We start from the raw sequence: 17,634 nt of genomic DNA, 5'->3' as shown, positions 1-17,634 counted from the left end.
CTCCATTACCCAGCACGTCTCTACGCCATTCACTACAAGTTTTATGACAAATGGCCTCTAACTGCTGCGTCTGAAGGTATTGTCGAGACCAGGTGCGAAATTGTTTTTTCACTATTCCAAAAGAGCATAGGATATCCACTCACTTATGAACAACTCTTTTAGCATAAACCTAGATACAACATGTCGAAATCTAGAGCTATTCAATGGCCAACTGTAGTTATCAGCTCCCTTCCCAAGTCTCATTCAATACATGGAACATCGCCAGCTAACTTGCCATTCAGTACTCCGCGACAACATTTGCGCATGAAGACACATAGATTGTCTTCAGAAATATCAACTTCAAAGCTTTCATATGATCAATCTTTCGAGGCGACACCGTTTGCAAAAAATCAATGCTGTTCCCAACAAACGCGTAACCCCACTACGTGCCCGGTCTTTAAGCCAGTGCATTTGCACTACAAGTTATTTCTTTGAATCTTTGAACGTACTTGCGCCAAAGTGTAAGATATTGAACTCGACTACAAATCGCTTTGGATACCGACAATATCGCCAGTCTCACACCTCAAGCGCATCTAATGCGCAAAACCTTCAAGCTAGTGCCGCGACTCGGCCTTCCACTGACAATAGCAGTCCGCAGCGCTCACGAAGGACTCGTGGCTCCAGACTAGCTGACTTCTTTTCAAACAGTACGCCATCAAACACTCATAATACCCCCAACATTGTCGTAAATTCTGTGAAGTCTTCAAAAAAAAAGAATACGTCAATAAGACAACCTCGCCATTCCTCAGCTGCAATACATATCAAGAAGGCGGTCGTGGCTCTCGATAACTTGAGATTATTAATATATCCAGATCGATTTTATACTCACTCGTCCCACTTGGGACGTAACGACATATCACAGAGCATTAATGGAAAAGCACCGTATACCATCATCCATAGTCCCACCACTGCCAGCGCTTCAGCAACTCTATAATATCCTTTTCACATCGAGACACATTAACTTACTTACACCGGCTGATTGGGACGCCTATATTTTCTGGCTCTCACACCATAAGGACTATCATATGCTAAGCTTAGTTCATCTACCATCCTTGGTAATCCAAAGTTAGCACGTAAATGCAGTGCTCAATCATACATCTTACTCACCGAGGCTCGATTACACACACTTGTTAATGGGAAGCAGTCCATCCTGGATCACTCAGAGTCAAATATGCGATCAGAGGATACAAAACAAACAAATGGGCTGGATTTGCCTATTATTCAATCACCATCAGAGCTTGTGGAAAATACGATTGAGTACATGAAAGCCCATAAAGTCCTTCGCAATGCAGATCTCTATCGTCTCTGGCTTGCCACAGCATTTCAGGAAAGGGACTGGCATGCAGGGATAAAGGCTTGGAAGCAGATGGAGTCTGAAAAAAAGAGCTTGCCTCTACCTTCGATCGCTACGATTGCATATGCCATTCAAAGCTATATCCATACTGATGAGATTACGAAGACAGTAAAGTTACTTGGCTCGGTTATAGATCGATATATCTCCATTCAACAGCAGCAAAGTGGTATCGATCTTCTAGATGTAACACCGCTTGTTGTGACAAGCGGGAGTACTGGAGGAAACACCACGGATATGGAGGCGGCTGATGGAAGGATAGAGTTCCTGAGACGACGAAAACAAGCCATACAAAGCCTTGCCACATCGCAAGGGAAGTCGATTGCTGCTCGGACTCCTAGTTCAATCGAGGGATGGAAGGCTGTCATCAATCCTATATTAATTGAAGTCATATGCCTGGGGCGGGATGAGCATGGGTTCCCACTGGCCATGGAATTGGCGCTCGATCTATTTGAGAAAGGACATGCTCTTGATGAGATCCAATTTCAGTATTTAATTCGATCCATTGCAGCTAACAAAAATTCACAGAAAGCTATGGGGTTTATGAGGCGTTTAGTTGAAATGAATAAATGGACCCAACTTGGCTCACCAAAAACACATAATATCGAGATTGAACGCGTTTTACAGAGCCTAAACGATCAGAATAGCGCGAAAAGCCCGATTGAATCAAGGAGAATAATGACAGAACTTGGGCTTCAGGAGATTCTGAGGCAAGCGAGTAATGACCATGATTTTGATCGCGTTCAGGATATGATCCAGGAGCTGACCGATCAGGAACTCCCATTGGCAGCAGACGTGTCGGAAAAGGTCATAATTGATCTAACGATGAATCATCGATTCGGAGCCGCCCTTGAGGTATTGGACAAATCTTTGCGAGACAATCATGTACCATCTATCAGTGCCTTGAACCGTTTGTTACGTGGCTTGGTTAAGAGTGACATGTTGGACGAGTCAGTAGAGCTGTTTCGTAATTTGGCTGAGAACCATGGCGTCAAGCCTGATGTCCACATGTACCGCAATGTCTTGAAGTTGACGGCAGCATACGGACAGCCCCCCATGACACGAAGAATACTATCAATACTCGAAGGACTGGGCGTGAAGCGAGATGGCGAAATGTACCTACAACTGATGCTGACCTATGTTCGTTCAGAGAACCTGTCAGAGGCTATCAAAGTATTTGAGGAGATGGATCGTTCTGGAATAGCAAACGAGATCAAGCACATCAATGCTCTACTCGAAGGGGCTGTTCGACACTCAATACCAGCAACAGTTGTTGGCATCTTAGAGATCATGTCATCACAGAAAATACGTCCAAATGCTCAAACTTGGAACATCCTCCTTGGTGGCGCATTAAGGGCCCGAGATCGACTGTTTGCTCGTGAGTTGTACCAAGAACTTTGCCACTCGTCTTGGGTGATACAGAGGATAGGTCTGATGGATCCCTTCACGCATCTCGTCATCCAGAGACTTTTCAACTTCTTATGAATTCATTTGCAGATCGATATGGTGTCGAATCAACACTAAAACTACTAAAGGAAGCATTAGATGCTGGATATCCTAGTCGCGTGGCATCGAGCATGTACCGAGAATTGTTGGGCAAAAGCTGTAAACGAGGAAGGGAGCTGTTGGCTATGAATTTTATCGACTATTACGACAGTCTGAAAATGTTAGAAATAGGACTTTCCGAAGGGCGATGGTCAGGGATCGCCAGACCATGCCGTAACATCCTTAATTCGCAAGGCCGCTGTAACGCTCGCTTCTCCCACGGCGATCATTCCAAGCTCTCCATCAAATGTACCTACTTTGACCGACTTATACCAACAACTAATGACACAGCTGCATGTGGAAGATCAGATTGCTTATGGACGGGATATGTCGACAGATTTGATCCTTTCCGGGTTCCATTTGACTCAGCATTTAGCTGCGGATGCTATACGCTTTTACGCCAAGTCAGGAGAGTTATCAGCTGCATTTGGGCTGTTCATGAAGATGGCCGTGCATACGGAATAGAATCATCATATGACATGGTACAAGTGTTGTATGAGGCTGCTCAGACATATGGATTAATTGAATCATTGCCTTCAACTGAACTATCCTCCAAGATGAGTGGGGTGAAGCAATCTGCTAATTGGGATGAAAATTTGACGCAGCTCTGGATAAAGGCGTTGCGTACTGCCATGGAGAAACATAGCCTCCCAAGACCGGCAAGCATACTATAATAAAATTTATGGCATTTGCTCACATTTGGTACCTTGGAACCCTTTAACTACATGTATACTAGCTTTTAGTTGATTTGGATAAATAAGAAGATCTCCTCCTTTGGACTTCATCCTATATTTTGACTTTTGAGGCTCACTTTTCCGCATCATCAAGCAGGGTTATGCTCGGACGGAAAGTAGTATGGCTACGGAACTCCTATAAACAAAATTCAGTTTACCACTCATGCTGGTGTAGTTTGAGAATTGAGTGCGATCAAGACCGCAATAACTCATTTATAGAGTCCAGTCTTGCGGTTTTCAAGGCATTGAGGCTTCTTGATATGATCCTTGGCATTGCTGCGGAAAGAGTGCACAGGGTGTTTATCGACCCAGCGTTGATCGCTACTCCATATCGTCAAGGTTACAGATCGCTCTCTTTGTGCATCGTTGGGCTGTCCATGCTTGTTTGCCATCGGATGATGGTTTGTTGCTTGAGAAGTTGACGAAGCCCTGTTCAATCAATTGGCCATGAAAGTATGCAAAGTGTTGGATATCAGATTGAGCACTGAGATCGGCTTTCCAAGGTGCAGAAGCCATTCTAGCTGTTCTAGTAGCCACCATATCAGCAAACACATTGCCAGCGCTGTTGCTATGAGCACGGACCATTTTATCTCAACTGACCCTGGTCTGTCGTTGACGGGTTAGTAGACTACTGCCCAAAGCCCAGCATAGTTACATTGAGGACGTTTCCTAGGCAATATATGGTGCCGAGATTTGACAGGCTGTTGATATTGGATCACAACTACCTGGTTGTCGAGCTCCACACAAATATCTTTACTAGAGGGGTAGAGAGGATAGCAGTAAGCAGGCCTATGTGCTCCGCTTTGGCAGATGAAGCAAACCCATCAATCCGACCTTGTACTGTGGTAGCCGCCGCTTGAGGTCTGTCAACGACACCGAAAGCTATAGTGACATCGGTAGAACCAACCTTTATCATGGACCCGCCTGAAGAGAGGACACGTGGGGTTGTATTGTCAACAAGTCACTCGCGTATCTTTGTCCCCTCGCTCGCGACCTCAGAGATCGACATGCAGACAAGGTCAATGGTCATAGAATTAGTACTTTTTTTTTATAACGAGGACCACGAGGTCATGTAGGATTTATTTGCGAGGGTCATCCTTAGCCGTAGGCCTCAATCATCAAAAATTTACCGCCAACTCCACCTACTGTCGGTAGCTTGCCGTCACCCGTCGATCTGCCTCAGCCCTGATCCCGTTCACGTCTGCTGCTCGTCGATGTTCTTGGTGAGAGCCAAAGGATTCACCTCTACTACGTCTGTGCCTCCCAACACAGTTGCGTCCCCTGGCGCGTTTGCTTACAGAGGTGGTGCCATTGTCTCCTGCAGTTGACAGTGACTTTGCAGCGCCTGTTTCAGATTTCAGTCCTGCCGAGCCCTCGGCTGATAGCGGCCGGCTGGCGTCTCCGTTGTTGTACAAAAATGTTCAATAACTGCTCCTATATGATTTGCTGGCGCTGAGCGCGGAAGGTCTCACTTTTTTTTTTTTTTTTTTTTTTGATAAGGACCTCGGGTCATGGAACCCTGACCGCCGTGGTTGGTACTCAAAGTCCACCTTTCCGGTGTGGCCTGTTGCGCAACACGACAAATTATCCGCTATCCATAGTCATCAAAAGCTCCATTCCACCTAGCCGCTCTACCACGTCCAGTTTAGTTTTCCCAAGGTAGCTGTCCCGGACTCGATCATCCACTGAGTGTGGAAGGCTTTTTTTTTTTTTTTTTTGATAACAAGGACCCACGAGGTCATGTAGGATTTATTTAGATGTTAGCTCTATAAATGGGTTGCCCCATTACTGGGGTCGCAAATAAAGCGGTATCCAATAATCGACCGAAGCCGCATCGTCATACTGCCACAGTACTACATCCTGTTCATAAACCACGTCAGCATTGAGTAGACTTCCTTGGTCCCAGAGGACCTGTGGCACGGCTCTACTCCCTACTTGGCCTGTTGTGCGCGAAGGTCATCCTTTAGCCGCTGTCCTCAATCATCAAAAATTTACAGCTTTCCAGGCGCTCCATAATCGCCAATTCCACCTGCTGCCGGTAGCTTGCCGCCACTCGCCGGTCTGCCTCAGTCCTGATCGCCTTCACATCTGCTGTTCGTCGTTGTCCCTGGTGAGAGCCAAAGAATTCACCTCTGCTACGTCTGTGCCTCCCAACACAGTTGCGTCCCCTGGCGCGTTTGCTCACAGAGGTGATACCATTGTCTCTTTCCCAGTTGACGGTGACTTTGCAGCGTCTGTTCCAGATTTCAGTCCTGCCGAGTTCCTCGATTGACTTGACAAAGCGGCAAACAATGTACCTTGAGATCGATGCTGTGGTTCTGAAGATCGTCTTCCATTTTTGTATCAGTTCCTTCGGCACCAAACCGTGGTACAAGTCTTGGACAGTCCAGTGGGCATCTCACCCTCGTTCCTCCGTCCCATATCCACATCTTCCTCACCAAACAGAGTGCTCGCATGTCGAATCTCTCTGACGCCCTTGAACATCGCTTCCAAAGAGCCCCAAATCACGTTGTCGGCTACAGGTGTAAACGAGGGCCTCCTTTATTCAGGTTTGGCTCCTGTGTTTTCCCTTGTTTGTCTTCCCAGAGCTTCTTCTCCTTCACTAATGCTCTTTTGCCATCCTTCGTGATGAGTTCTATGGCCTGCTTCCAACCTTTCAATTGCTCGTCCAGTGTCATGGGACATCGCCAGAGGTGTTCTATGTCCTCCTGCTCCTGTTCACACATCCTGCAGATGTCAGTCTCATACAGGTCCGGTCGCCACTGCCTCATATAAGTGAGTGTAGGAAGCATACCATGGACCTTTTTATTCTGTGCGCTCTCTTGTGACAATCTGCTGGGCTGGTGAAGAGGCCTCTAGGCGTGTTGCCATCGTGAAGAATATGCAGGCTTGCTTTCCATTCTACTTCTCGCCAGTCTGCAATATAATTCCTGACTCTGTTCTGAGACGCCCACAAGTAATGTGTTCTCACTGCTGATTGGAGTTTTAGCAGGTGTCTAAGATCATCCTCCACCACCTCGTTCTCGAAAATAGCGTGACAGCGCAGATCGTTGTGTTCCAGTCTTTGATTGTCCACATTTCGCTAAAATGAGCATCTTTGGCGGCTTGGTCTGCCCTTATATTGCCTCTATTCCCAGCATGGCCCTTGACCCATTTCACAGTTACCTTCCCGCCCTGCTTAAAGAGCGCTCTCGAAATGGCTGCCCACCACACTGCGTACTTGGATCGCAATCGCTGCCGTTCAGTGCTTGCTTCTCGCTTTTGAGCAAGGTCCTTGAACTGAACCACTACCGCCATGTTGTCTATGTAGACAGTCGTTGGAACGTTACGGGGACTGACTAGAATGGCTGCGTACAGTCCTACTAGCTCTGCCTTGGTGGATGAAGCATACCCATCGACTCTACCTGAAACTACATTTGAGAAGCTTTCTGGGCCTATCTGAGCCACCACCCGAAAGCCATCCGCGCCGCCCTTCTTCCTGCCTCTTCAAGGGACCCATCGGAGTAAAGTGTTAGCTGACTCATCGTTGATAGTTTCTCTCTTTGACGCAGTATATTGTCCATGTCAACCTGTGGGATCTCTACACCTAGGCACTCAGAGGAGCCAAACCACCGATGATGACCCTCTGGGATTTTATTATTCCTTGTTCTTGAGGAGTCCATCTCTTCTTGCGCTTTCGTCCTGAGCCTCCTATCGAGAGCTTGTTCATCGAGTTCATGGCGTCCACGTATCTTGTTTCGCTCTTGTGCTCTACGTCTTGCTCGGTTGAAAGCCGCTCGTCGTCGCTGTTCTCTTCTTCCTTGTTCATCGAGCCTTTGAAACCTAGCCTGTAACCGTAGGCGTTCTTGACGGCGAGCTCTTTCGATAGCCTTCGAGTGTGCGGCTTCTTGCTTGGCTTGCACCCACTGTTCACGTCGCCACACTCTCCTTCTCTCCGCCTCTTCTTTTTTCCTCTCTTGCTCTATTTTTCTTAGCAACCATTGCTCCCTCTTCCCTCTTTCCAAACGGTCGCGAAATTGTAACATTTTCCTTCCTTGAGGATCTTTCCACAGCCTATGCCTCTCGTTAGCTTCGCGCTCTTTTTCTCTCAAACGCTCTCTTTTTTCAAAATTTTCTCGCAAGTATTCTTTTTGGAGTTCGCGATCAGACTCAGTGTATCCTTCATACTCCTGCATACCCTCTTGTATGTAACACTGTGCTCTTCTTTCTCTTTCCTCCCGCTGTTCTACACTTAGGGGATCAAGTGGCTCTCTGGGGTCTTCTTCCACGTCACTGAGGTAACTTATATATCCAACTTCATCATCCTCATCATCCTCAGTGGGCTGCTCCTCCAACATATTGTCTTCTGTGAGTAGTTCATCTGCTCTCTCATTGTTTTCAGCCTCATTTAGCTGTTGGAGCTCCCTTAAATCTCTCTCTTCCTCTTCGTCTAGTCTCTGAAGAATGTTCTTTTTGTCTCTACACCATACTTCGATAAAGTTGTGTGTGTAAAGGGACTCATGAAGGGCATTTTGAACATTGTGGAACCATGCTGGAGATGCCTTTGGGTCTCTTCCGAGTGTGGAAGGCTTTTTTTTTTTTTTTTTTTTTTTTTTTTGAGCAAGGACCCTCAGGTCATGGGCCGCTGAGTGCGGAAGCCTCATCTGGTCCACTTCACCGGTCCGCATCTCTACTCCTTAATCTGTCACTCGATGTTGATGTCTTCCGTATTAAATAGTTTAGATCCAGTTCGATTTTGTCGTAGAGCATCTACTAGTGATCTCTGGAAACTAGTAGGTAATGATGAAAAATGAAGAATTGGGCAAGAGCCTCGTGGTTTTGGGATACGATAGTGATCCTAAGTAATGCTTTGAATGATTTTGAGGATGCTGCAAAAGGGCATCGATAATAAGAAGTTTTTTTTTTTTTTTTTTGATAACAAGGACCACGAGGCATCGATAATAAGAAGAGAGTCATTTAATAACTGCTAATTTTCTGAGAATTCATAATGAGAATAATGAAGATAAACTCACCTGCAAAAGGCATCGAATAAGAAGAAGATTCTTTGCAGTGAAGGAAAAAGCTTTTTTTTTCTTTTTTTTTTTTTTTTTTTTTTTCCTGTTAACAAGAACCCACAGAGGTGAGGAATTTTATTTCATAATCTCGCTCTAAAGTAATGATATCGCCCTCAACTATGAAACAAGCGAAACTCTCAAAGTTCGCACGGGATGGCTGTGAAGAGCCAATTCGTATCCATGTTTTTCTCTACCAATGTACACCGTGATCGGTACTCGAAGTCCATCCTTCCGATGTGGCCTGTTGCGCCCGTGAAAAGCCGCGGAGGCTGGCGTGCCGACTCTAGCTAAGGACGACTTTTAATTTTTTCTATTCGATCAAATCCACTGGCATGTGGACCAAATCTTGCGGAATTGGTCTGAAATTTCTACTTTGGACTCCGTCAAACTTTGTGATCATCGCTGTCCTAGTCAATGGGTGATGGGGGATGCTGCCAGATGTACCGCTGGTTCGGCTGGGGGTGGAATATAAACCTAAGACATGTGGCCAGCCAGGCGACTTAGGGTAGTGCACCCACGATCTTAGCCTTAGCGGAGAACACTAGGCTGTCTCGGAGAGAAAGTATAAAACTCAAGCAAATCCCTGACCTGGCACATGTTTGCTTCACTTTATGTGCCTTAACCAGGACTCGAACCCGGCCCCTGGGCTAGACAGGGGGGTGCCCTGACGAGTTTTACTACTCAGCCATTGGCTTGTTTGCTCTTGCAGTGAAGGAAAAAGCTACTTAAATACTATTTAAAAATGGTAGAAAATAGGATGATAGGAAATAATAAATTGAAAGGAAATACATATTTAGGTAAATGAATAGGCGTCATTTACGACAATTTTCAGGCTCTTGTGGCGCAATTGGTTAGCGCGTCTGACTGTTAATCAGGAGGTTGGTGGTTCAAGCCACCCAGGAGCGTACATTTTGCTGGTAGCATTTTATTCGGGGTGATGATATTTGCACGGCCCCGTACAAATAGTAATTTTTACCATTATTTGGCAGCCTTTTTTGCGGCAGCAGCTGGGCTGCCAAATAATAAGCTGTTTGCACGGGGTTATTATCCCAGTTTTTTAATTAAAACCCGCCTTTAATTGGTGGGCTTCCTCTAAATAAAAATGTCAATAGACAGGAAGCATTAGGATCGCAAAATATGTTGATGTGCCTCACTGGATTGTAGCTGAATATCACGATCAAAAACAGGATTGTCCTCAGTAAACGAGATACGAGAGTTTTTACAGAAATAATAGAAATAGGCTAATAACGCTAGGTAGGTTGCCAAATCATGAGGGTGTTCCTTGACAGCTGGGCTGCCAAAAAAAGTCTTCAAAGTTGACTATATTTGCACTTGGATTGCCAATTAGATTAATCCAATATCTTTTTCCATGAAGGTTATTTGCACAGGAGACGGAAGTAGTGTAAATCAGTGTGTACGTTGGTCGTGCGATAATTTTTTTAGATTATTACATGGGGGGGGAGGGGCATGCGAGTAAGGTGTGTAAGGACCATGCAGATGTCTTTTCTTCAAAGAATGAATTTACAAGAGACACGTTTTTTCCACGATACAAGCGCATTGTGGTGACATGAAGTAGATGAATCAAGAGAAAAAGAGCTCCAGAGAATGGGCACATACATAAACATACTCCTCAACTTCCTTCAGCTTCTCTCTTGTTCCCAACTTCTATCACTTACTTTCATTACTCCTTCCACTCGTGCTCCTTAATTGTATTCTTCCTTTAACATTTATTCTTTCACAAGAACGCTGTATCTCTAGTCATTCGTTCCTTCACTGCAAGATTGGTGGGGAGATGATCTTTACACATAGGAATGGCTAACCTATAGGAAATAGGATGTCCGAATAACAGATGGTATCAAGAAGGCGACGACACATCTCAAGCCAATCGAACCGAATCCTTCTACTCGAAAGGATGTGGATTTTTGAAGCGGTATGGGTAGTACTTGAATCTTGGGGATCTATACTTTACCTCTTCCCAAAGGACTCTGACACGTACAAAGTCCTATCATGGATGCATGGACGTAGAATGCTCCAGTTCTTTAAAATCCTAATAGAGCGATGGTTGCATAGGTTTTCTACTACATTCACTTGCTTCTTGTTCCTTTATGGGGACAAATATAGCGCATTTGCTTCGGACGATGAGTATTATGGGTCCGGCAACTATGATAGTGATGAACATCGATATCGATCAAGACTACACAGCATGCAGCTCGTAGGACTGCGGCATGTGTGGCAAATACGGTTACTAGTTTAAGTGATCCCGAGTAAAGGATGGCCACTAGTCGCTCTGCCCTTGAAATGTATGAATAAACTTCAACTGATCTTTTTATTTTAAAATCGGATACACGCGTGTATTTTCGCTAGTTTAATGTCCGTGCCGTGCCGCGGTTTGATGCTTTATTGCATTCTATCTGAAAGAAAAACGAGTGAAAAAATTATTCTTCGTCACCAAGGATGCAATGGCTCGATGGCTGGTTGAGTAGATAGCGGTTAGCCACCTCCTTGACATCATCGCTTGTAACTTTGAGAAGCTGTTCACGACGGCTGTTGTAAGAGAAAGAAAGAGAGAGTATCATTAGTCAAGTGTTCAGGAGGCATTTCCTTGTTATCTCGAGGGCCTTTTGTTTCATTCTTCTAAAACTTACTTTTGACGCATTTCATCTGTGATACCCTCCGAAAATATAATCATTCCTTCTTCAGCTGCACTGACAGGGGTATCCATGCGTTGGAAGATTGATAGCTTTGCTTCTGCCATCTCTTGATCAGAAAAGTCCTTACGATCCAGCACCCAACGAACAGAGTCTTCGTAAGTGCTTAGCGTCTTCTTGGGGCTAGGATCACGATAAGAATAGAATGAAATAGACCGCCTGTAGAAGAGTAGCCGGCCCCACCACCATAGGCACCATTCTTTTCACGAATCTCACGATGCAGGAACAAGTTCGACATGAGTGAAGCAAGGATCTGAAGCTTTGCCCCATCCTCATGTGTGTAATGTACACCGCGCAGGCATTTTGCAGTGAATTGATACCATATGGTAATCCAAAGAAGGAATTTTCATACGATGGCGAGAATTCAAGCTAATAATTGACAATAAAATGGTGTTGATATTTTTTTTTTTTTTTTTTTTTTTAAACACTTTAAATTAATCCATCTTACCTGGGAAAAAGATTTTACAGGGCTAGCATCAAGACGTGAAATAAATTGTCCGATAACTTTCTCATTGCTCGACATTTGATCATCTCCACAGGTAACGGCAAGTCTTAGGCTGGAACGCTTGATTGCCACGTTAGCAATCTCCTTTAAACGTTGCGATACTTCAGTGAGGTCATCCATTTGCGCAAGCGAATTCATGAATTGAACCTGAGTCATACCACCATAAATCTCAGAAGCATACTAGATAATAAAAACAACAGTATGCATTAGCTTCACATGTAAATATTTAACGCTCATACTATTATTTGTTTATATCCAAAATGACTTACGCCAGCAGGTGTCAAGCGCGAACCAGCATTGGTTCTAGCAAAGCATGTCCAGAGTCTGCAACGGAATTGGAGAGAGCCGAAGCATTCTACAAAAACAATTGAGGTCGATCGAATTAAATTCAGTGCAAAGCTTGAACAGATTTCTCTTTGATACACGCTCACGTACCCTTTAATCAAAGTTCTGAGCTTGTCGGTATTGTCAAAGTTTGTTTCGCTAATGAGCGCGCCCATAAGATCGTACATACGATTCTTGCTTGTCCAAGCAATAAGAGCTGAAGGACAGGCCCTCTTCAGTCCTGTCAATTGCTATATAGTTCATGATCATAGAAGGGAAATAAGTAAGGCAAAATGGCTTTAATAATCATGACAATACCGCTCAGCTAGAATACAATCAAGCCAAGCAGAAGTATAACTTACTAGAATGATTCGTGGAAAGGAAAGGCGCAACACGGACTCCACCTGTGTGTAGCCTGATCTCGTCATCAATCTCACTCATTGCACGCTTATGCGTACCGAGAGATGTTAGAGAATCAGCGAAAAGCGGTAGATATTTCTTTAGGTCAGGGGTAATTCTGAGATGACACTGATCCTCGGAAATAAGTGATACCGTTGGTTGAGGTGGGTCTCCATTGCACGGGGACGCTGTTTACGGCGCTATGTTCCAATGAAAAGATCTTTGTCTTCTTCGAAATATCATCTACTTTTAAAGTCGGAAGACATGAAACATCCTCAATCTTTTCTTGGTTCTTGAGCAATGCCTGGCCTTGCTCATAGATAGCCTCCTTGTCTGCCTTGGTTAGAACACTAGTCTTGCCCATAAGGCGCGTCATCTCGTTAGCTGCGACTTCTGCTCCATAGTCAGTGCTGGGAACCATAGTGAATACGAGTTTGTGTGGGTTATTCAACAAGTACTTGTTTATCAAGTTTTGGAAGAATGGACCAGATGAAACTCGGATTTTAAACGATCAATGTTCTAGGGTACAAAAGGCTGCGTGTCAGTCTAGGCAGCGACTCTGAAAACAATACGCATTATATTTGTTATGTTTGCTAACCTTATTAAGCTCTAAAAGATCCAATGGATTACAGCCATTGAACCAGCCAGACGAAAGTCCTTGCTAAGACCCATTCCAAAAAAGGATGTTTTCTGTTAAAGAAGATAAAATTAATTGGTGTACTTTCCGAGTGGAAAAGAGCGTAAACAGCATTGACTCTATTTGAACCGATTTCATACATGTTTCTGTCCAAGCTCCATCTGGTGAACAATGGCTTCGACACGCTTGGGGTCGACGCCTTCTTCTCTGACTTTTTCAAGGACTGCGATGATGGTCTGTTCTACCTTGGGCACATTTTCTACTTTCATCCCTTGAACGCCAAATGACAGTGAGCTCATCATGGTTGACCCATCGTATCCAGTGTTCGAAGAGTATTCTGACCCCAAATCAGACTCGATTAGAGCTTTGTACATTGGTGAGGCATGGCCATCTGTAAGTAAATCTGAAAGGATTCTGAGGCCAAACCCTTCAAAAGTATCCTAAACCCAATAAACAAAAGTGTTCGTCAATTTTCCCCGTATATCTCACGGATGTTCTTCATTAGTATCGCATCGAGGAGATTTAAACGCGTACAGTAGCCTTATTTGCAAGAAAGAAACTGACATCTTGGCTTGCTTTTCAGGGGGCGTCACTGAGAAAAAAAAAAAAAAAAAAAAAAAAAAAAAGTCAGTCAGATCAATATTCGAAAGGTTATGCAACACTCTATCCCATATACTTCTTCGAATATTTGCGTACTAGGATCGACAGGGCAGGTTAGATTGATTCGCCGAGGGCTCTCGAAAGGCTTGACGACTTTATCGACGACTGGAGGCGTGATTGGAGAAAATTCATGTAGCTTTGAATTGATAGCCTCAAGCGTATCCTCCAAACGAAAATTGCCATAACTGTAGAATTTAGCGTTACTTGGATGATAGTGAGTTTTGTGGAATCGAACAAGTTCTTCGTGTGTCAATCCGTGATATAAGCAGGGTCCCCTCCACTGTTATTAGCATAAGTCGTTCCAGGAACATGAACTGCTGCATCTTTGACAAAATAAATATCCTGAATCTGCCATCTGTCCCTTCATCTCATTATACACGATCCCTTTGAAAACAATCGGGAACTCTTGTCTAGAATCAACCAGCCCATTGAGACAAATTTTACGGTTATTATCCAAAGTCAACTTTTGACACCGACAATATCCAATCTTTAAATAATAGACAAAACAAAAGTACCATTGGGGTCTTCATGTTCTAGCCTCCATCCTTCTTGCTTGAAATCCAGCTCCCTGAGATGCGGAAAGAATGCAGCGTCCATGTAAACGTCCCTCAAGTTCTTATAGTCAATGGGATTAGTTGTTGAAAACGGATACAAAGTGTAATCACTTGCTAGTCAATCGATATTTGAATATATTGTGCGTAAGCACGTCGATTCAAGCCCAATCAATATTAATGACAATCATTGAAATGAACTACAAACAAACCTGTGAAAGCATTCATAAACGTAGCCATGCTACGATTCAACATCTTGAAGAACGGGTCTCTCACTGGAAAAGATCGACTGCCACAGAGTGTCGTATGTTCGAGAATATGGGGAACACCCGTGCTATTTTCTGGAGGCGTGGCAAATCCGATGCCAAAGACGTTTTGGAATCATCTCGGGAGATATGAAGATGCTCTGCTCCTGTTTTCTCATGCCTTAGCCGAATAGCGTCGAGTTCCAGCTCCTTAATGTGTCGAGTCTATCTCCGATTAACAAAATAGGTCAAATTTCCAGTATTTCTGTATAATGCGCATATTGATGGGATGGCATGATACAGCATCGGGTTTAATTAGACATGTCAACCATACCTCGAGCACTTTATATCCACACAGTGTTTTTCCAGGCTTCCATGTCTCTATAGTGACAAATAAGCAACATCTCACAAGCGTCAGTTATTAGCTCTATAAGCTGCGTAGCCATATGTATCCATGCCTTCCTCGACGCTCACACTTCCATACCACTTGTGGAAAGAGTAGCAAGACCAGTCTGTACGATTTAAGGATGAGACTGGCGTGCGCGCAGTTATTTCCGGATGGCTGCAACCTTTGCAGCAGCAAGCATGAATTTAGTGCGTTTTGGTGAATGAAGTTGCGTCGCCGGACAAATATTAAAGAGTTTATGTCGAAAATTAAACAAACAGCATGAACAAGCGAGTCACATCACCATTCTAAAGTTTGCCTTTCCAGTGTGATGGTCCACAAACAAAAGGCAACTCATTGAAATGAACATCTTGCCACACAAGAGGTAACAAGGAGTAAATCAAGGCAATAAGTGCAATATGCTTTATGAAGCGCAGCATACCAGGGAAAATATTGATATATTTATATTTCTATATATTTTTTTAATAATCTGTATCGCTTCAGTTGGCACGTTTATAACCAAAAAAATCGTGACCGTGTCCGAAAGGATGAAGCAGAAGCAGAAGCGAAGAACAAGAGGAAGGCCGAAGAGACATTAGCTGCAGTAAGACTTACTTCCACTGCCCATTAGCTATTTTCGTGAATGGAGCTATTTCAAGCCCGGAGCTGTATGATCTAACCCTTCGCGATCAAAAATCACCATAAGGATAGAGAATATAAGCTAAAGGTGCTAAGGGATCGAGCGAAGCGCCGGGTGCTCTCTAGCAATGACACTGAAATCCTTGACGAAGGGCAACCTAACTTGCTAGAAAAAGAGACTCGAAGTCCATATCTAAGGATTCAAGAGCTCAACATGTCAACTTCTGGGCCGATTTAGAAGGGCGAGTAAGTGTATTACACAGTAATTATGTATAAAACATAGTTTTCTTTTCTTTTCTTTTCTTTTTTTGCTATTAAGCACCTCTTTGATTTTATCCATAATTCATTTAGGAGGCGGGCTATAATAACAAAGGAAATGAAGAGTATGAAGCAGAGAAAAAAGCAAAACTAAATAAGTTTGAACGAAAGTCGGGCATGTTTCTTGATAATGTCAAAGGATTTTTTTTTTTTTTTTTTTTTTTTTAAAAAAAAATGCGTAGATAAAGATGCCGCTTTTAAGATACCAATTTGCCATATAAATACATAAATAGGAAAAGAACCATGGTTGCTTCCTACGTATTCTCAAGGGGACATCAGCAAAAAGTAAAGATCGAAAGTTTATTTCTCTGATATGGTGCCTGATCATTACCATAAAACTGATTCATAACACTAATATGGATGTATTTTACGATGTTATTTTTTTTTAAAGAGATCGAGACCATAATTTCAGCAAAGTTCGAGAGATCCTATGAGTGCAATGAAATCAATGCTGGGAAAGCGAGACGAGCAACGTCTGAAGAAGTACAAGTCATCATCGTCACCGCATAAGTCAGAAACGAAGCGTTTACAGAAAGGAGACGAGCCATTGCAGCCAGTAAATACCCATCGTTTTGTTATATCCTTATCGAGGCTATCTCTTGGTCCTCTCATTCATTAGATTGTATTCTTCTCTTAACCATTAGGTCCACAAAGAGAAAGAGCTGAGCACGATCGAGAAACTGAGGAAGGAGCGTTTGGAAAGAGAACAAGCAGAGCAAACAAAAGTTCACAAACTATTGAATCCAGACTATGTAACCCACAAAAAAGCCATGGATCTGTCGGTGCATATAGCCAACAGTTTAATCCAGAGCAACCAACCTTGCACACTCATCCTCTGTTTCCATTAAACGGCAAGAGCGCAATCATGATCACTTCATGGTCGAGCGTATAGTAATAACGGAAGCGGTGGAGGCCTGAGGCATGACGAATATCCTCCAAGGGATATCCGCGATCGCTATTCACGCCCACGTCGGTATTAGAGTTATGTTGTAGCATAGTTGGCCCTTCTAGCAGGACCTTTTGTAAAATATAGTCGTTTATTAATAAATATATAAAAATGCCTACCACTCCAAGTCAGAGACAGGACAGGCATTTAGAGTTTCGTCAGGGTGCGCGATACACTGTCCGTTCTTGACTAGATCGAAACCCCAGTAGTGCACACCACATCGAAGTGTCATGTCTGCACGTAAAACTCCCTAGAAGAAACACATGGTTACATTTATTGAGCAAAAAATGTATCAAAGTTAAAATGCAAAAAAAAAAAAAAAAAAAAAAAAAAAACATACCCACTTGAGGAATCTGCGTTAGCATGCGGGCAGTATCGATCAAGATCGAATGTTTTTGACTTCGTTTGGATACGGAGTCGACGGGGCAATTAATATAACGTAAAAAACCTGGCGATGTGTGCTCTTGAGACCCTTGGCCCTCAGCAAGCTTCCTCAGGGCTTAGTATCTTCCTCTATCTTCACGGACTGAGAGGCATTCTTTGTGTGCTCACACCTCATTTGTATTACTTTTATCGATTGTGTTCATATCTGAT

General features: G+C 43.7%; 3 protein-coding genes and 1 non-coding gene across 4 annotated transcripts; 3 read left to right on the top strand and 1 right to left on the bottom strand.

Moving 5' to 3' along the window:
* Positions 1-200: 200 nt before the first annotated feature.
* BCR41DRAFT_108539 (hypothetical protein) lies at positions 201-1,092 on the top strand. Its single transcript, XM_022019365.1, has one exon. It carries the CDS (start codon positions 353-355, stop codon positions 971-973), a length of 621 nt encoding a protein of 206 aa, XP_021879821.1. The 5' UTR covers positions 201-352; the 3' UTR covers positions 974-1,092.
* Positions 892-3,046, top strand: BCR41DRAFT_108545 (hypothetical protein). The gene has a single exon (XM_022019366.1). The coding sequence runs from the start codon at positions 1,211-1,213 to the stop codon at positions 2,873-2,875; it is 1,665 nt and encodes a 554-aa protein (XP_021879820.1). The 5' UTR covers positions 892-1,210; the 3' UTR covers positions 2,876-3,046.
* A 6,509-nt stretch (positions 3,047-9,555) lies between these two features.
* BCR41DRAFT_t100 lies at positions 9,556-9,628 on the top strand. Its single transcript has one exon. It is a non-coding gene; the product is annotated as a tRNA-Asn (tRNA).
* A 1,412-nt stretch (positions 9,629-11,040) lies between these two features.
* BCR41DRAFT_356826 (Metalloenzyme, LuxS/M16 peptidase-like protein) lies at positions 11,041-15,514 on the bottom strand. Its single transcript, XM_022024726.1, has 20 exons — positions 15,322-15,514; positions 15,237-15,264; positions 15,087-15,133; positions 14,880-14,977; positions 14,720-14,841; positions 14,472-14,624; positions 13,993-14,196; positions 13,857-13,888; positions 13,437-13,736; positions 13,258-13,320; positions 13,146-13,178; positions 12,790-13,116; positions 12,623-12,758; positions 12,451-12,511; positions 12,206-12,419; positions 11,880-12,116; positions 11,723-11,800; positions 11,565-11,702; positions 11,369-11,544; positions 11,041-11,267 (listed from the first exon to the last, which is right to left on the bottom strand). The coding sequence occupies exons 1-20, from the start codon at positions 15,337-15,339 to the stop codon at positions 11,159-11,161; spliced, it is 2,574 nt and encodes an 857-aa protein (XP_021879819.1). The 5' UTR covers positions 15,340-15,514; the 3' UTR covers positions 11,041-11,158.
* Between the last annotated feature and the right edge of the window lie 2,120 nt (positions 15,515-17,634).

Source organism: Lobosporangium transversale (genome assembly GCF_002105155.1).
Source record: "Lobosporangium transversale strain NRRL 3116 chromosome Unknown BCR41scaffold_27, whole genome shotgun sequence".
Lineage (NCBI taxonomy): Eukaryota > Fungi > Mortierellomycota > Mortierellomycetes > Mortierellales > Mortierellaceae > Lobosporangium > Lobosporangium transversale.
This window is presented reverse-complemented; position numbering and strand designations above follow the sequence as displayed.

Bases quoted from the DNA above. Each gene is read 5' to 3' on its own strand.
- BCR41DRAFT_108539 (XM_022019365.1), top strand. From the start codon at position 353: ATGATCAATCTTTCGAGGCGACACCGTTTGCAAAAAATCAATGCTGTT.
- BCR41DRAFT_108545 (XM_022019366.1), top strand. From the start codon at position 1,211: ATGCGATCAGAGGATACAAAACAAACAAATGGGCTGGATTTGCCTATT.
- BCR41DRAFT_356826 (XM_022024726.1), bottom strand. The intron at 13,889-13,992 runs GTACGCAAATAT...TTTTTTTCTCAG, and splicing joins AACCTGCCCTGTCGATCCTA to TGACGCCCCCTGAAAAGCAA. The intron at 12,759-12,789 runs GTGTCATCTCAG...CCTGACCTAAAG, and splicing joins TCACTTATTTCCGAGGATCA to AAATATCTACCGCTTTTCGC.